Source organism: Scomber scombrus, chromosome 6 (assembly GCF_963691925.1).
Source record: "Scomber scombrus chromosome 6, fScoSco1.1, whole genome shotgun sequence".
Lineage (NCBI taxonomy): Eukaryota > Metazoa > Chordata > Actinopteri > Scombriformes > Scombridae > Scomber > Scomber scombrus.
In genome coordinates, this window is record NC_084975.1 from 15,411,240 (window position 1) to 15,427,755 (window position 16,516).

Here is a 16,516-nt window from a genome sequence, read left to right on the forward strand (position 1 = left end):
TGCAGCATTTCCTTTAATACATTGCAAGCCAGCTGCTATAGAACCAAGTGTCTGCTGAAACTAATGGGGCAAAGATGAGATAGAGCCTAATCAAGAAAACTTGCAATGCCACGGCTCATTACAGAGACACATAAATGTCCCCGCTTTAGCGTGCTGTTCATTAGTTCATAAACTCTGGTGTAAGAGGCTAATACAGCAGCTTATACTTACATTATGTAAACAAAAAAAAATCTGCCAACTTGATATGGCATTTAATGTCAGTTGGTATATTGGCATTTAATATCAATGCTTTATGTGTTGCTGCTATTATCCAACACCACTGAAGTGTGTCCCACCTTCTTAGTGGGATCATTACAGGAGAAGGGAAGATAGAGGACATGGGTGTTGGTGTGGCTCCTTGTGTCCTGTATATGAGACACTAAGATCAAGATAGATGATGACAGGCCATGAGTTACAGCAGGTTTCCCCTACAACAGTGCACAGTGTGTGGGCATAGATCAATAGAGAAATTCGCCTCTGGAGTGTTCATTGATGAAACAGGAATATTACAGATATTGGTGTGCTTATTTACAACATGTTGTGAATATACTGTCTCATGTGTTTCCAGGCCAGCCCACGACATCAGTCTGGAGGAGTTTGATGATGAAGATCTCTCTGAAATCACAGATGACTGTGGGATTGGACTCAACTATGACTCTGATCCTTATGAGAAGGTGAGACTCCATCGTTTGTTGTTTCCTTAAATGATGTTTGACCTTTTTGTGCACACTCTTGTGCATATTTAAATATGTAAACCTACAAAGATGTGTAAAGGCACATCATGTCGGCATAAAGTGTACAGCTGTGCATGAAAGACAGTGCAAGTTTTTTCACTGCTTCCAAATGTAGACTATGGTGTGACTTTGGAACTTTAAATTGAATTGTGCATGCTCTTTTAATTGTACAGTATGAATAATGGTCCATAGACAAGCACCTTGTCTGTCTGTTGTTGCTCCTCTGCATTTGCTGATAGCTGATTAATAACAAGCTGAAGGGTATGCAGGCTGGAAAAAAAGGCAAGTGCAACTACAAGAAAAACATGTAGCTCCAAACAAGCCAGAGTGAGAATGAACTGCAAAGTGCAATGGTGGCAGAAAGAAAGAAAGAAAGAAAGAAAGAAAGAAAGAAAGAAAGAAAGAAAGAAAGAAAGAAAGAAAGAAAGAAAGAAAGAAAGAAAGAAAGAAAGAAAGAAAGAAAGAAAGAAATCTTCTTCAGGCTACTTAGCTTACCAGCATTGCAGTCATTACAGTAATGCCTATAAGTCGCAGCTAGCCATATTACACCAGTGAGCTGAATGCAGGAAAAAAGTGTAACACATGCATGACTTTGGTGAACTGAAACAGAGTAAAGCATTCTCCATATACTTGTGATTATCATACAGATCATTATCATGCATGAATACCATAAACTCCTCAGCATGTAGAAATTCCACTAAGCATCCTATACAAGTGACTGTATTATGGAGTTCTGTATATGCAAATAATCAAGTCATTAGCTTTGTTATCGCACCAACAAGCTTAGACCTTAATTTCGAAGTATTATTATCTCATAACCTCTGTCTCTCTCTCTGTCTCTGTCTCTGTCTCTCTCTATCTCTGTCTCTCTCCCTCTCTCTATCATCCTGTGGGATGTAAATTTTTTACGCTTGTGGCTTGGAGCCATGGCTGCAGCAGAGGGTGGGTGACCCAGTGCAGTTTGCTGCTATGCAGAGACAACCTCCTTCCCTCCCTCCCTCTCATGTGTCTTCCCTTCCCTCCCTGCTATGCAGAGTGTTGCTCGGAGACAGAGCTAAGATTCCCTCCCCTCTTGTTCTCTGCCACCTCTCCACTACCCTGCCCCCTTAAAGCTTTCCCTCCCTCACCTACTTTCTCTCTGCTCCTCTCTCTTCTCTGCCGAGGTAACTAGGAATGGGGATTTAGCTCAGGGAGGGCTGCTTCTGAGGGTTAAGCTCTCAGAATAAATCTGTGGCAGATAGATATTTTACTTCCTCTGCTTTAATCTACCAACCAAACACATTAGGGTTAGCTAGCAAAGCTGTTTTTGCATAGCATGTGAAAAGACCTCCAGAGAAAGAGAGGTCATACAGTAGTAAACCATGCATCAGTGCCCTCTTTCTCCTCTCTGCTTCCCACATAAAGACACTCGCACATCAGACAGACACCAGCAGAGGCCCTGACTGCTCACTTCACAAACAAGAAAGCACAGGGCAGAGACAGTGTCGGTCCTCATTACATGACATCATTGCCCAGAGGAAGTAATTTTGCTGACATGGGATGGATAGGACACACACACACACAGTTACCCTCTAGATGTGTCTGCGAGTGTACATTCAAATAATAGAGAAAGAAAGGCGAAGCAGAGGATTTCATGCTCATGCTATTTCACACAGTGTCTAATTTTGCCTGCATCAGTAGGGTTGGTGACATGTTGTCAGCTCATCAGCAGCAGCAGTCCCTCCCTCACACACTGAAACATGCTGATGAAGAGAGAGGCTTTCAGTTTTTGTGTCAGTATGATTTGATCACATTGGGCAGCTTGTCTTCGATGTTTAGGAAGAACAGCCAATCTAAACAGTTAGATGATCCTCTAGCCCCAATCCCCAGCTCTGATTAATTCCAATTGGTTATGGGGTTCAGGTCTTAATCTGCATAACCCTTTAGATCAGTACTTAACCTTTGAGGTCACAAATGCATGCAAACCAAAACAAATAGACACACATGTTGCCTGAACATGGCTTATTCTGTCATCCTGTCATCCAGAGTTAAAGGCAGGCAATTAAAGATTATTCACATGGGTTTTTCATGAATGTCTGATTTCCCACCTCTCTCTTAATTGCTGGTCAAATGCCGAAATGCTACAGCAATTCTGGCTCAGGCTGTCCACTTCTACTATCTGTGATATCATTGGAGGTTAATTTTTCCTCTGAGTCACACACACACACACACACACACACACACACACACACACACACACACACACACACACACACACACACACACACACACACACACACAAACACATTTCTCCCTTGTCTCTCACCGGATTTTTCACTTCCATTCTTTGTAATATCCATCTCTGTCTCCCCCGAGCCCTGAATGAACGCTGTGAGCACATGCATAATTAAGTATGTGACAGAGCTGTGGTGTCTGTGTCTCAGCTGTGGCGCTACCCTGAATTTAAAGTGTGGAAATTTACAGAAACACTGATAGATGGAGGCCATTACTCGCTAGGTGGTCTCGATTAATTGGGGGGCTAATCGACATCTGTCGACATCTGTGTAAAACCCACTCAGATTAAATGTTATATTTGGTACAGGGGTTTATGTGGGCATACATGCACCCATAGTAATACACACAAACAAAACAAATGTAAGCGATACATTTATGACAATAAACATGTATGCATAGGATGTGAGCTAAATACAAAACAACATAAATAGCATCCATCCATCCATCCATCCATCTTCTTCTTATCCGGGGTCGGGTCACGGGAGCAGCAGCCTAAGCAGGGAAGCCCAGACTTCCCTCTCCCCAGCCACTTTGTCCAGCTATTCCCGGGGGATCCCGAGGCATTCCCAGGCCAGCTGAGAGACATAGTCTCTCCAGCGTGTCCTGGGTCTTCCCCGGGGTCTCCTACCGGTGGGACATGCCCTGAACACCTCACCAGGGAGGCGTCCGGGAGGCATCCTAACTAGATGCCCGAGCCACCTCATCTGGCTCCTCTCAACGCGGAGGAGCAGCGGGTCTACTCCGAGCTCCTCCCGGATGACCAAGTTTCTCACCCTATCTCTAAGGGAGAGCCCAGCCACAATACGGAGGAAGCTCATTTCGGCCGCTTGCACCCGCAATCTTGTTCTTTCGGTCACTACCCAAAGCTCATGACCATAGGTGAGGGTAGGAACGAAGATTGACTGGTAAATCAAGAGCCTGCCTTTCGGCTCAGCTCCCTCTTCACCACGACGGATCTAAGCAGAGTCCGTATTACTGCAGACGCCGCACTGATCCGTCTGTTGATCTCCCGCTCCATCCTTCCCTCACTCGTAAACAAGACCCCAAGGTACTTGAACTCCTCCACTTGGGGCAGGATCTCATCCCCGACCCGGAGAGTGAGAGTTGGAGGTCACGGTCTGATGAAGCCAACAGGACCACATCATCTGCAAAAAGCAGTGACCCAATCCTGATGTTACCAAACCAGACTCCCTCAACGCCCTGGCTGCGCCTAGAAATCCTTTCCATAAAGATTATGAACAGAATCGGTGACAAAGGGCAACCCTGGCGGAGTCCAACCCCCACTGGAAACAAGTCTGACTTACTACCGGCAATGCGGACCAAGTTCTGACACTGGTCGTAAAGGGAACGGACAGCCCGTATCAGGGGGTCCGATACCCCATACTCCCGGAGAACCCCCCACAGGACTCCCAGAGGGACACAGTCGAATGCCTTCTCCAAGTCCACAAAACACATGTGGCAAACTCCCATGCACCCTCAAGGATCCTGCAGAGGGTGTAGAGCTGCTCCACAATTCCTGAATCCGAGGTTCAACTATCCGACGGACCCTCCCCTCCAGTACCCCCGAATAAACCTTACCAGGGAGGCTGAGGAGTGTGATCCCCCTATAGTTGGAACATGCCCTCTGGTCCCCCTTCTTAAAAAGAGTGACCACCACCCCAGTCTGCCATCCAGAGGCACTGTCCCTGATGTCCACGCAATGCTGCAGAGTCGTGTCAACCATGACAGCCCCACAACATCCAGGGCCTTGAGGAACTCCAAGCGGGTCTCATCCACCATCTCGGCGACCTCAGGCCCAGAGATAGGAGAGCTCACACAACTGTTGTTTGGACCATAGGCACAAACAACAGTCAGGATCCGTCCCCCCACCCGAAGGCGGAGGGAGACTACCCTCTCATCCACTGGGGAAAACTCCAAAATGCAGGCACCAAGCCGGGGGGCAGTAAGTATTACCACCCCTGCCCGGCGCCTCTCACCAGTGGCAACTCCAGAGTAGAAGAGAGTCCAACCCCTCTCGAGAAGACATAAATAGCAGTAAAACAGTAAATCTAATATTTTAACCGGACTGATCTAGCCCTAATTGCTTTGCGTGATTATGTGGAGCCTAACCATACACCAGTGAACATGTAGCCAGGAAGACCTTAACACCCAGCTGAACAACTCACTCAGCCAAAACACATAGGAACAGAATTCGTGGTCAATTAACAGATGTTTATCAGTCTCTTTGTGGGGAGTCATGGCACCTCCAGTAGACTATTCCTGTTGCACTCTGCACATTAGATCTTCAAAGAAAAGTTAATTCTTAGCCTCTGCTTCTCTGAGATTTACGAGTCCCTGGCACCCTTTTCACTCACACAGCCATGCAGCTGGTGTTCACTTGAGGATCATGTCCTCAGCTACTCTCGTCTGTCCAGTGCTTTGCTTTGCTATGTCAGCTGGTTAGCTCAGAAAAGCAATATGGCCCAGTCTTGTCTCACTACTGCTGAGGGCAGTGCTGTGTTAGAGCTGCCATCTTCCGATGTGTCTCAGCAGAGTCAATAGGTATATAATTAGCCATTCTGAACAAGCCTGTGGTCTGCTAATTAGAGATCAAAAACATGCTCTGTCTTTATATTTTTTGTATTATATTATATTCAGTAATATTTCTTTTCTAACTGATCAGCATCCAGAGACCCTATTTGCTGCTGCAGAAGAGCAAATATGAATGTATAAATGTTAGTTGTAAGTAGAGCTGTTAAATAAAACTGTACATTAGTGTGCATTTGGTTGTCTTTACAAGTACAGTTCTGCATATGTCCAGGTGTATCTGTATATGGAAAAAAGAAAAACCATTTTGATTTCAGTTAATTTATTCTCTGATGCTTGTGAATGTGAAAGAGACATTTTCAACACGTCCCCTGCCTGCCACAACATGCCTTACATAGGTCCGCAGGGTAACAACTGAGAGACAGTCATGGGGCTGGATGGGTTGTCCTTGGGAACTGGAGACCATAGGGATCGATTCTCGCCGACACACAACTCTTATTTATAGTTCTCTCTTTTTCTTTAAGCCTGCATTGCTGTCTGTCATGTGGCCTTGCTAAAAGGATGTCTCCTGACACTGCAGATTATTTTCCCAGGCAGATGTGGCATTTCCACAACCCGGCTGATGGATCTCTGGATTTTTATACTGTCATTGAGTTATAGATCGCATATCCCAAGTGATGGATTTTAATTGGTCAGTGTGAGGTAACAAAACTTTGAATGTTGACAGTAGGTATCATCACATCTTAATTGCTAAATTACAGGAGAAATATGTTAAATTATAAGTAGCTTATACATATTCATGTGTACTCCCCCAGGTAATGGCATGTTGGCTGTGGTATAATATGGATGTACCAGGCGTCAGCAGAATTGTATGGGGTGGATGGGTGAGAGGGTGAGCTTTGATTCCTCCATTAAAATGACTGCACTGAGAGGCAGTGAAACTGCTGCGCTGTTCAAACTGCAAACCAGATAAATCAATTGCTGTGTTTGCATTGTCAAATTCCAAGTAGAGAAGAAAGGGGGAGAACAACTAAACCACAAATGTTTGCTGGAGTGACTGAAGAGTGCACTCTGCTCATGGATATGATGATCAAGCATCTTGTATTAATATTAGCATGACAAACGCTTCTCACTCAACACTACAGGCTCATCAGACAGTGATGATGTTGGTGCGATGTCACTAGTTTTCATAGCTACTGCGACATACCCTCATACTCAAGATTATTGGAGTAATTATAACATTCCTCAGCATACAAATGGCTCTTAAATCAGTCAAATGTATTTCCTTTTCTGGTGTCTTTGGTGAACAGTGTGAGCTTTAATTCAATAAGCTTCTGTACATTATAGACCTCATCCCATCAATATACTTGGTATCTAACAAACAGAAAGGCTACACAGCAACACATACAGTCATGAAGGTGTGGTCTACTAAACCTCAAAATCATTTAGTGCAAGCCTTTCCTGTAAACCAGATGAAACCTGAGAGAAGTCAGATTGATCCACCCTGATTTCCTCACTCCTTTCGCCTTTTACTTTCATCTTTGTTTTTCACATGCACTATTTGTCACTCCTTCCTCCTCTGAACAGTCCACCCTCAAGGCTTCTGCATTATTCTACTCTCTGCAGGGTTTTGCAGGGTGACTTTGTATTTAGTGATTACATTTTTTCCACATTTTCCACATTGTATCTTTTCACATGGAGGTAACTTTGATAATGCTGAAGGTTTAGTATATTTAGGCATAGACACACATGGTTTGCATACACAAGACCCAAGTCTACAAAATATATCATATCAGCAAAATCTACAGTAACTGTTTATATGCATCCTTTTTGCAGAATTGGCCACTACAATACCTTGTTTGTGCATATATATGTTTGTCTGCATTATAAATGTCCTCTGTGTAATCAAAGAATACTGTGTTGTATGCTGCCCATCTGTGCTCTCCTAGTTCTTTCTATTCATCTCAGACAGTCTTGCTCCTAGCAAAAACATAACATATACAACTGAAGGTAGCAGCTTTTTCCTTTTGTGTTGGCTCATCACATAATAGTTTTCCCTCTGCTGTCAAAGCTTTAATCAGTGAGGCTATCATCTGAATTATGATGACGGTGTGAAAACATAAAACATCACTAACTTTCTCTCTCTCTCTCTCTTCTGGGATCAGGACTCCCTTATTCTGGAGAAGAATGACATGCACCACCCAGTCTGCTCCTTTCAGGATGACTTTCAGGAGTTTGAGATGATTGATGATGAAGATGAGGACGATGAGGAGGAAGAGGAAGAAGATGAAGAGCTTGACCCTGATGCGCCACCGTCCCCCTCTGCCTCCCCTCCTCTCTCTCCTACTCTTGGCACTCTAAAGAGCAGACCCACCACGTTAAATCTCACCACTGCTGTGTCACAGGTAAGCCTGAAGCTCCAGTGGAAACACACATCTGTCTTTATAATGGACCCATAAGAGCTTGTTGCATATCTTTTGCTGTCTGTCTTCTGTTTAGGATTCACTAAACAACAACAGCAGTCTGTCCCCAAAGAAAGGAAGCTGGCAGGAGTCTCTACGCAACCCCACCTCACAGGGTGAGAACATGATTAGTTTTCTTTCATTAAGTAGGTGTGGACTGTGGGTATGTTTTCATTTGTTTGTTTGTATTTGTATTCATATGTCTGTCAATCACACACAAAACAACTTATTTCTCTTAGTGCAGAGCTACAATATAAATTAATTAATTTGGACAACAATGAATCAGCTAGGGATGTCATGATTGGTATACTCAATATAATATAATATAATATAATATAATATAATATAATATAATGTAATATAATATAATATAATATAATATAATATAATATAATATAATATAATATAATATAATATAACACAGATCCACATGGGCATGTTATTTGTTGCCTAAAAAATGCCTACTTTTAGTTATTATTTAAAATCAGTAAGCACTACACCGTAGAAAATAAATATTTACTCTACCTCCAGGCCGTCTGACTCCAACCCATTCATGTCTGGATGATGGTAGCCATGTGACAGGCCAGTGCCCGGCCTCTCCAGTTTCCCAGACACCAGGGTCCCAGAGCAAAGGTACCCCACCAAAACAGACAGGGGAGGGCGGGAATCCCCAGTCCCCTCACAGACCCCTCCTCTGCGACATAGAGGGCAACAGGCGGGAGAGGCTCGAATACGGTAACGAAAAGGCCAGCCCAGCAAGATTAGAGTTCATTTCATTAACATCTGTGTCGTGTCGTGCCGTGATGTGAAATTTGTGTGAAGTGATATGAATTAGACTTGTTCTATGATACAAAGTTCAGCAAACATTGTTATACTAATTTTCATAAACCAATTTAGACTGTATTATTCAGGGAGTCAAATTATTATGTCTCTAATGAAGAACAGTTTCCCAAGCTTGCTCATTCTACATCTTTTGTTCAACTGATTATGAACTTAAGAAAAATTCCTGCACCTTGATTTTCTCTTTATTTATTGTTGTTATGCTCTTCCTTTTGATCCTCCCTTTTAAGAGTAACTTAACACCAACTAAAAATCTTATTTTTAGCTGTGGTTTAACCTTTTACCCCCTGTGGTGATGGTGGAGCGCACTCAGGGGTGCACCGCATTGACATCAATGTTGGGTGTGGTTACACATGCAATAGAGCACATCTCTGACCACACCCAACCCAATCCATCAGTGTGGCCTGGTGTGGTCACAAGTAGATACAAATATTAACTACATACTGAATCAGAATTCCCTATACTTTATTTGCAACATTTCAACCAACTACAGGTCTTTCTCAGGTAAATACTGTGGTCAGAAGTAAAACCGACCTGAAGCTTTCAACCAAAGTGAAACACTGCTTTTCAGCCTGGTGTTAAATTACACAATAATTATACACAATAGGTTTCTCCAGCTAGTTTTACTTTAGCCTTATCTGCATCATCTGCTTCATAATCTTTCATGTCATGATGTATTCTCATTTTCTCATGCACTTTCATGTTTTTCCACACCTTTTATGTTCCCAGGCTCATTTGGTCAACATAAGTCCCACCCAAGATCTGGTGATGCGACTGAACAAAAGGCTGACCCTACAATCCAGACAACCAGAGTACCTTCTGTAGACGAGCATTCCCAGTGTTCGGACACAGAAGTGGACCATGACCTCAACAGCGACCACAACCACAAACACTCAAACCGGCGTGCCACTGACACCTACACGATCACCAGTGAGTCAGGTATGGAGCCAGAGAATGATCTAGACCCAGATGGAACCAGTCGCTGCTTGTCATCCACTGCACCCATGGGAGCCAACGATGGTGCTGACACACCCTTGTCTGATGAGGAACTGGAGAAGGACTTTGAAGTGGAGTTCATGTGTAAGGAGACCTATGATATGGTTTGTAAAGAAAATCAGTCATCATATGTGGAATTTCCCTCCATCGAACCCTCTGAGCTTGCTTCCTTCTCCAGCTACGTGTCCTCTAGCCGCTCAGATGCTCTGGACCAGTCCAACAGTTCTGATGCTCCAGTAGTGTCTGCAATGGAGGCAGCTGCTAATGACTCCACCTCTCCTTCTTCAGACCCAGGGATAGCAGATATGAACCAGCAAGGTTACATGACTTCAGACCAGGACAAGGACCTCAGCTCTCCAGGCTCTGATTCTGACATTGAAGGGGAACTGGAGGCAGCATTTGCCTGTGGAGGTACCGTGGTCTCCAACATGATTTCCTCTATTTCAGAGACAGAGCTAGATCTGACCAGTGATGACAGTAGCAGCGGACGCTCATCTCACCTCACCAACTCCATTGAGGAGGCCAGCTCACCTACATCAGATCAGGAACTGGACCCAGATACAGAGTTAGAGCAGGACAGTGGTATTGTAGGATTTAAAGCGTCCCTTTTCCTGGGCCAGCCTGACCCAATCAAAGAAGGTTCTCCTCTGCCCTCACCATCCCCTCTACCCTCACCCACTATTGCCACTCCGTCTCCTGTTGACTCACCTATCTTGCCCCCTGAGTCATATGATGATGGGCAAGCTCTGATGGGGCTACAGAATGTGGATGATGATCTGTCCTGCGAGCACCAGGCTGACCCAGATGAGACTCTGCCTCCAGCCCAGCGCTGTGAGGACAGTCTGTCCAGACAGATGGTGCTGCAGATAGAACCAGACCACAGCCTAGAGAGCTTCAAACGCTCCTTCTACCTGCCAGTGGGACCCAGGCTAATGCCTAGTGCCGATGAATATGATGGAACCAGCGAAGGAGACTCAGAATCAGAAAGTGAAGATGACCTGAGTGAAAACTCAGACTCACCCTGGCTGCTTAGCAACCTGGTCAACAGGATGATCTCAGAGGGCTCGTACCCAATCAGCTGTCCCGAGGACTGCTTCAAGAGGAAAGCGTCTGTGTCAGATACCATCTCGCCATCCTCAGACATTGGAGATGGAGATGGTTTCAGTGATGATTACCAAGGGAAGAAACTGGGAATGGATGGATCAGAGGGAGAAGAGAGGGACGGTGAAGGGATAAGAGAGGAAAGAACAGAGCCAGGAGACAGGTGGAAGAGTGCAGAGTTTTCAAGTGGAGGAGCATCGAAAAGTCCCTCTCTCTATATGAGTAACCCTACGGGTGACGCCATAACCCCAATGGCTTTGGAGCACTGTGTAAACAACGGGAGGGGGACCACAGACTCAGAGAAGAACTTCTCAGATAAACCATCCAAGAACGCCAGGAGACAGGAAGAAGACGAAGAGCCAAACAATGACTTAATGATGGGGAGAAAGGATCTGGACTCACCAAGCCTTACAGAGAGTGTGGTTAGCGACAAGGATGAAGGACGAGAGACAGAACCCAGGCCAACAAGCCGCTCAATGGCCTCTCTTGAGCGCATCACTGAGGTCAAACACAGCCTGACATTAGATATACCCACAACTCAGACTAACCGCTGCTTCAGCCTCACCTACTCCACAGACAATGAGGAGGAGGAGGAGGAAGACGGTGACTCTTATCCATTCATGGGTGGCTTGAGGAGAGAGTCCTACAGGGGTAGTGACTTAGAGCTTGACAGTTCACCACCCATTGATTCCAGTGTGCAAGACCATCCCTTGTCTGACCATGACCTTCCACTGTGTGAGAAAGATCTGGCGCTGAGGCAGCCGAATGAAGATGATGGACTGGCCTATGACTCCATGAAGTACACATTAGTGGTCGATGAGAATACTACACTTGAACTAGTCAGTCTCAGAAGGTATGCTGTGGCAATAATGTTTCAATAAAATGTCTTCTATTAGTTATTCAAGCAGTTTTAGATATGGATGCCTACCTTTAAGTTGGAATTTGACTGACAAATCTTGCCCTCGCAGGTGCACCTCGGTTCTGAGCGATGACAGTGAGCTCTCCACGCTATGTGATGAGGAGCCTTTGGGAACAGGAAAGGTGAACTATGGTTGCGATGAAGAGGAGGTGAGGCCAGAACTCCTCAGTTCTTCTGAGGACTCATCCCCTGAGGCCGACCTCCCATTTTCAAAGAAGTTCCTAAATGTGTTTGTCAACAGCACATCCCGCTCCTCCAGTAAGTCAAACACAAGGGCTGTTCAGATACTACAGCCTACTAAACAAAGTAAAAAATATGTACTTGTAATCAGAGATGGAATGGAAATACGCATCTTCACTTTACTGTAGAAAGTTAGATAAGGAGATTGATACCACTTTTTACGTGAGAGAAGTATTGATCTTCTCATGTAACTATCGGCAAGAAAGTGAATTGGCCTGAAAGTATTAACTAAAATGTCAAATTAGTTCTTTAACTTAAGACTATGTAAATGATATACCCTACATGTTACAGCCCAGCAGAATTATTGCTAAAATTATCCATTCAAAGTTTATAAGCATTACTGTATCAGTATACTGTATTAAGGTTCAACTCATCCCCCATGTGATCTAAATTTGGCAGGGAGCCCACACGAGACTAGGGCTGGGTATCGTGGCCATTTCCTAAATCGATTCGATTTCGATTCATAAGGTTCTGAATCGATTAATCACGAGTCGATTCGATTCAATTCAATTCAATCTGCTCTTAAATAATGAAAATGGCTCAAATGTGTTACAAAATACAAATGTACTTTATTTTTTCTCTTCACATTAAACAACAGGTTTTAAGTGCAAACGTGTAAATTGGACAGTTTAAACTTGAGCTGTAAACAAAACTGTCACAAGTCTCAAAAGTGCAATTTTGAAATTAGAAAGGAATTGCAAGTGAAAGTGTACTTGAACTACAACATTCCATCACTGCAAACTGCATTAAGGCATTGTTTATTAAAGTAACCCCTGGCATTGTATATCTGTTTGTTTCCCTATTTTCATATTACTACTTCTGTTTCAAAACATGATGTAAATGATGCCAACCAATAAAGCTTTATAAAAAAAAACATTTTTTTTTAAAACAAAAAAAAAACTTCATGGGAAAAATCGATCTCATGATCCAAAATCGATTAAATCGATTTTTTTTACCCAGCCCTACACGAGACCTATGAGATGGCTCTGTTTCCCAGTACATCCATCATCAATCAGTGCTCTTCAAGATTCATATCCCTAATGAAGGGTGATTTACATAATGAAAGGTTCATTACAATGGATTTTATTGCCATTTCTTGTTTGACAAATCCAATTAGTCTTCATTAAGACTTCCACATAAAACGTTTAGATGGGTAATGTTACCCCAACAAATAACAGGTCAGAGAAAGGACAAAGGTCACTGTGCTATTTCTCTAATTTGGAATTCAGTTTTACTTACTAGTTTTTGAGATGCTGAGACAGTATAACTGGTGTCTGTTTGCCATGTAGGCACAGAATCCTTTGGACTTTTTTCCTGCACCATTAATGGAGAAGAGAGGGACCAGACACATAGGGCTGTATACAGGTAAGACAACCCTCCATATAGTCATTTTCACAGTTGAAAAATAGTAGAAGCTATATGAACATCAGCAAAAAGCAGATCTGATTAATAATAAAAGATAAGAGAAGAGTAGATAAAAGAAAGTAATACTTGCTGTTGTAGATGTAAAAAATGTATCGTGAATTAACTTGTGAATATCATTTGCTCCAACTTTCTAATTACCCTTTTGTGTCTTTGGGAAAATGTCTTGTGTAGATCAACATGTGAAATATTCCTTCAAGGTTTCATGTATTTTAGTGTGCTTTAAGGGTCATTCAGCAACAGTGAATCTGTGGTGATGTTAGGGAGGAGTGTAAATGTCCAAGGTACAGCTGAGCTCAAGAAGTGCTAGGTGGCCTAATGATCAGATCATCCACCACCTATGTCTGTAACCAAGCTACATGCGCTATTTTCTATCCCACAGTCCTCTCTCAGTAATAATGCCCCCACATTTATCACTCTTTGTCTCCCTCAACCCACCCAACATCTTTCTCTGTCAATTCCTAAATCACTCCATTCTCTTTGCCCTCCACTGGGAGTCACCTAAAATGCAAACAGATGCATTGTAATCAAATAAACCTATATGATACTCAGCTGCAGGGATACCATGTAAGGACATTATGTTCGACAGAGATGGTTTTTCCTCTCACTTTCTGCTGCCCTCTGCAGGTTCATTCCCAGACATGCAGATGAGCTGGAGCTGGATGTGGATGATCCTCTATATGTGGAGGAGGAAGAGGATGACTACTGGTACAGAGGCTATAATATGCGAACAGGGGAAAGGGGAATCTTCCCTGCTTTCTATGCCCAAGAGGTCATAGGCCAGTCCAAGGAGTTGTTGGGTGAGTGATGAGACTCCGACTTGATTGAGACTAGAATCTGTTTGTTTCATAGAAACATCTCATGTTGGTATGTGTGTGTCCACATTACACCCTTTAGGAATGAAACGAAATCCAGCATGGATTGAGACTTTCAGCGTTCAGTTCTTGGGTTCTGTTGAGGTACCTTATCACCAAGGCAATGGCATTTTGTGCGCCGCCATGCAGAAGGTAAGCAAAGTATAAAACAACAAGGCGTGCGCAATCTCACAAAACAGACAAAAGCATATACTGTATGTGCAACATGAAATGGTTTTCGATGTAATATGGCAGTATTTTCTCTGTTAGATTGCGATATCGAGGAAACGGACAGTGCACGTGCGACCTCCTTCCCTGTGTGAGTTGGAGATTAGCTTGCAAGGAGTTAAACTGATCATGAGCCTGGAGGATGAATATGACTCTCTCGATGAGGTATGCAAGGAGTTACTGACTCACTCATCCATTTAAAATGTTAAAATATTTAATTAATGCTCTATCGAGAATTAATATCAATTTAAAAAAAAAAATTGAATAAACCTCCAGAGCAGTGTTACATTTTATGTGGGTATCCTCTTTTTTATGTGTCTCCTTTGTACTTGATGCACATTTTTAGATGTGCTTCCATTCTGTGCTGCAGGTTATAAAATATTTTCTTTCACTCAGCAGTAGTTCAAAAGACTAGTGGAGTCAAGCAGGCCTGATGCTTGCAGGTGAAATTTAAAAAAAAAAAAAAAAAAAAAACAGGGAACAGGGTTGACTATAACAAATCATCCATAAAAATCTTCCATAAAACACAATTATCTTCCAAACTCCAGTACAACTAAGAGTGTATGGATAGAGGTTGTTGTATGTTGTAGAGATTGTGAAGCCATAATTGATAATCCCTCTCCTCTTGTCTGTCTACGCATCTCTCTTTATTTTTAGTTTGACAGATGTAGTCACTTCTTCCAGATGAAGAACATCTCATTCTGCGGATGCCATCCAAGGAACAATTGGTAAACAAACATACTGATCTTCTGCCCTCTTGTTACAAGTGTACAATCTAACATCTGACTGTGCATCATATTGTTTTATTCTCTCTGCAGCTACTTTGGCTTCATCACTAAACACCCAATGCTGAACAGATTTGCTTGCCATGTATTTGTATCCCAGGAGTCAATGCGACCTGTAGCAGAGTGTGTTGGGTGAGTCATATATATAAATTACTCAACAGTAAATATTGTATATACTAAGACAGAGGAATGACTAAAGGCAAGTCAAGAGTGCATTACAGTAATCAAATCGTCTTGAAACTAAGGCATGAATCAGTTTTTCAGCATCTTTTTGATTTACAAATGGTCATACTTTGTTTCTAAGGTGAGAAATGTATGTTTTGGTCATCTTGTTAACGTGGGACCTGAAATGTATATCTGCATCTGAGACAGCACTCAGATTAAATGCAGGGAGTTAATTTATCCAGATTATTTTACAGAATTTCCTCCTCTTTAATAGTCAACACACTCTAAATTGCTAAATGTCAATATGCTCAAAGAACTAGCAGCCCTTAAACTAGATAAGAAACAATGCTCACTTATCGGCTGTACCTCATAATTAGCTGGACCATCCATGTAATCTTTAATTACAGTTTACTGCTGTAGTCCGTCAATGTCGAAGACCTGAATCAAAGCATCTTTCCACCAATCACATTCAACTGTAGCTAGAAAAGTGAGCAGTCATCCATTTGGTTTTGCATACCATCCTTTCATATGTATGTGTGAGTGTAAGGTTTAATAATGATTGCAGACTTAGTCATGTCTGAATCAGCCATTTGGGGTTTGAATAATTAAAGATGCAGATAATTCAGTCTCTGGATAGAGCAAATGCAGGCAGCAGACCATGGGATAGGCAAACTATCACCTGCTCCAACAAAACTCCTCTTTGTTTCAGTGAGAGAGGCACTAACTAGATATATCTTTGGAAACAAATGATAATAGTGTAAATCAGTCACCAACTGAAGGTTCAGTATGGTAAATTGTTTTCTATTAGCCAGCAGAAAGATCCTTAGTCATGCTCTTGTCTGGCTGTCTTTTCTGCAGACGAGCCTTCCAGGAGTACTACCAGGAACATCTGGAGTATGCCTGCCCCACTGAGGACATCTACCTAGAGTAA

At 42.9% G+C, this 16,516-nt stretch overlaps 1 protein-coding gene across 1 annotated transcript in view; it reads left to right on the forward strand.

Moving 5' to 3' along the window:
• Positions 1 to 16,516, forward strand: part of mapk8ip2 (mitogen-activated protein kinase 8 interacting protein 2) — a 29,183-nt gene extending 12,667 nt beyond the window's left edge. Inside the window, exons 2-14 of the mRNA XM_062421267.1 lie at positions 608 to 713; positions 7,739 to 7,978; positions 8,073 to 8,151; positions 8,567 to 8,770; positions 9,605 to 11,825; positions 11,941 to 12,149; positions 13,421 to 13,496; positions 14,181 to 14,353; positions 14,451 to 14,560; positions 14,678 to 14,800; positions 15,293 to 15,363; positions 15,454 to 15,552; positions 16,444 to 16,516. Coding sequence (XP_062277251.1) covers positions 608 to 713; positions 7,739 to 7,978; positions 8,073 to 8,151; positions 8,567 to 8,770; positions 9,605 to 11,825; positions 11,941 to 12,149; positions 13,421 to 13,496; positions 14,181 to 14,353; positions 14,451 to 14,560; positions 14,678 to 14,800; positions 15,293 to 15,363; positions 15,454 to 15,552; positions 16,444 to 16,516 — 3,784 coding nt within the window. The remainder of the gene's footprint in view (positions 1 to 607; positions 714 to 7,738; positions 7,979 to 8,072; positions 8,152 to 8,566; positions 8,771 to 9,604; positions 11,826 to 11,940; positions 12,150 to 13,420; positions 13,497 to 14,180; positions 14,354 to 14,450; positions 14,561 to 14,677; positions 14,801 to 15,292; positions 15,364 to 15,453; positions 15,553 to 16,443) is intronic.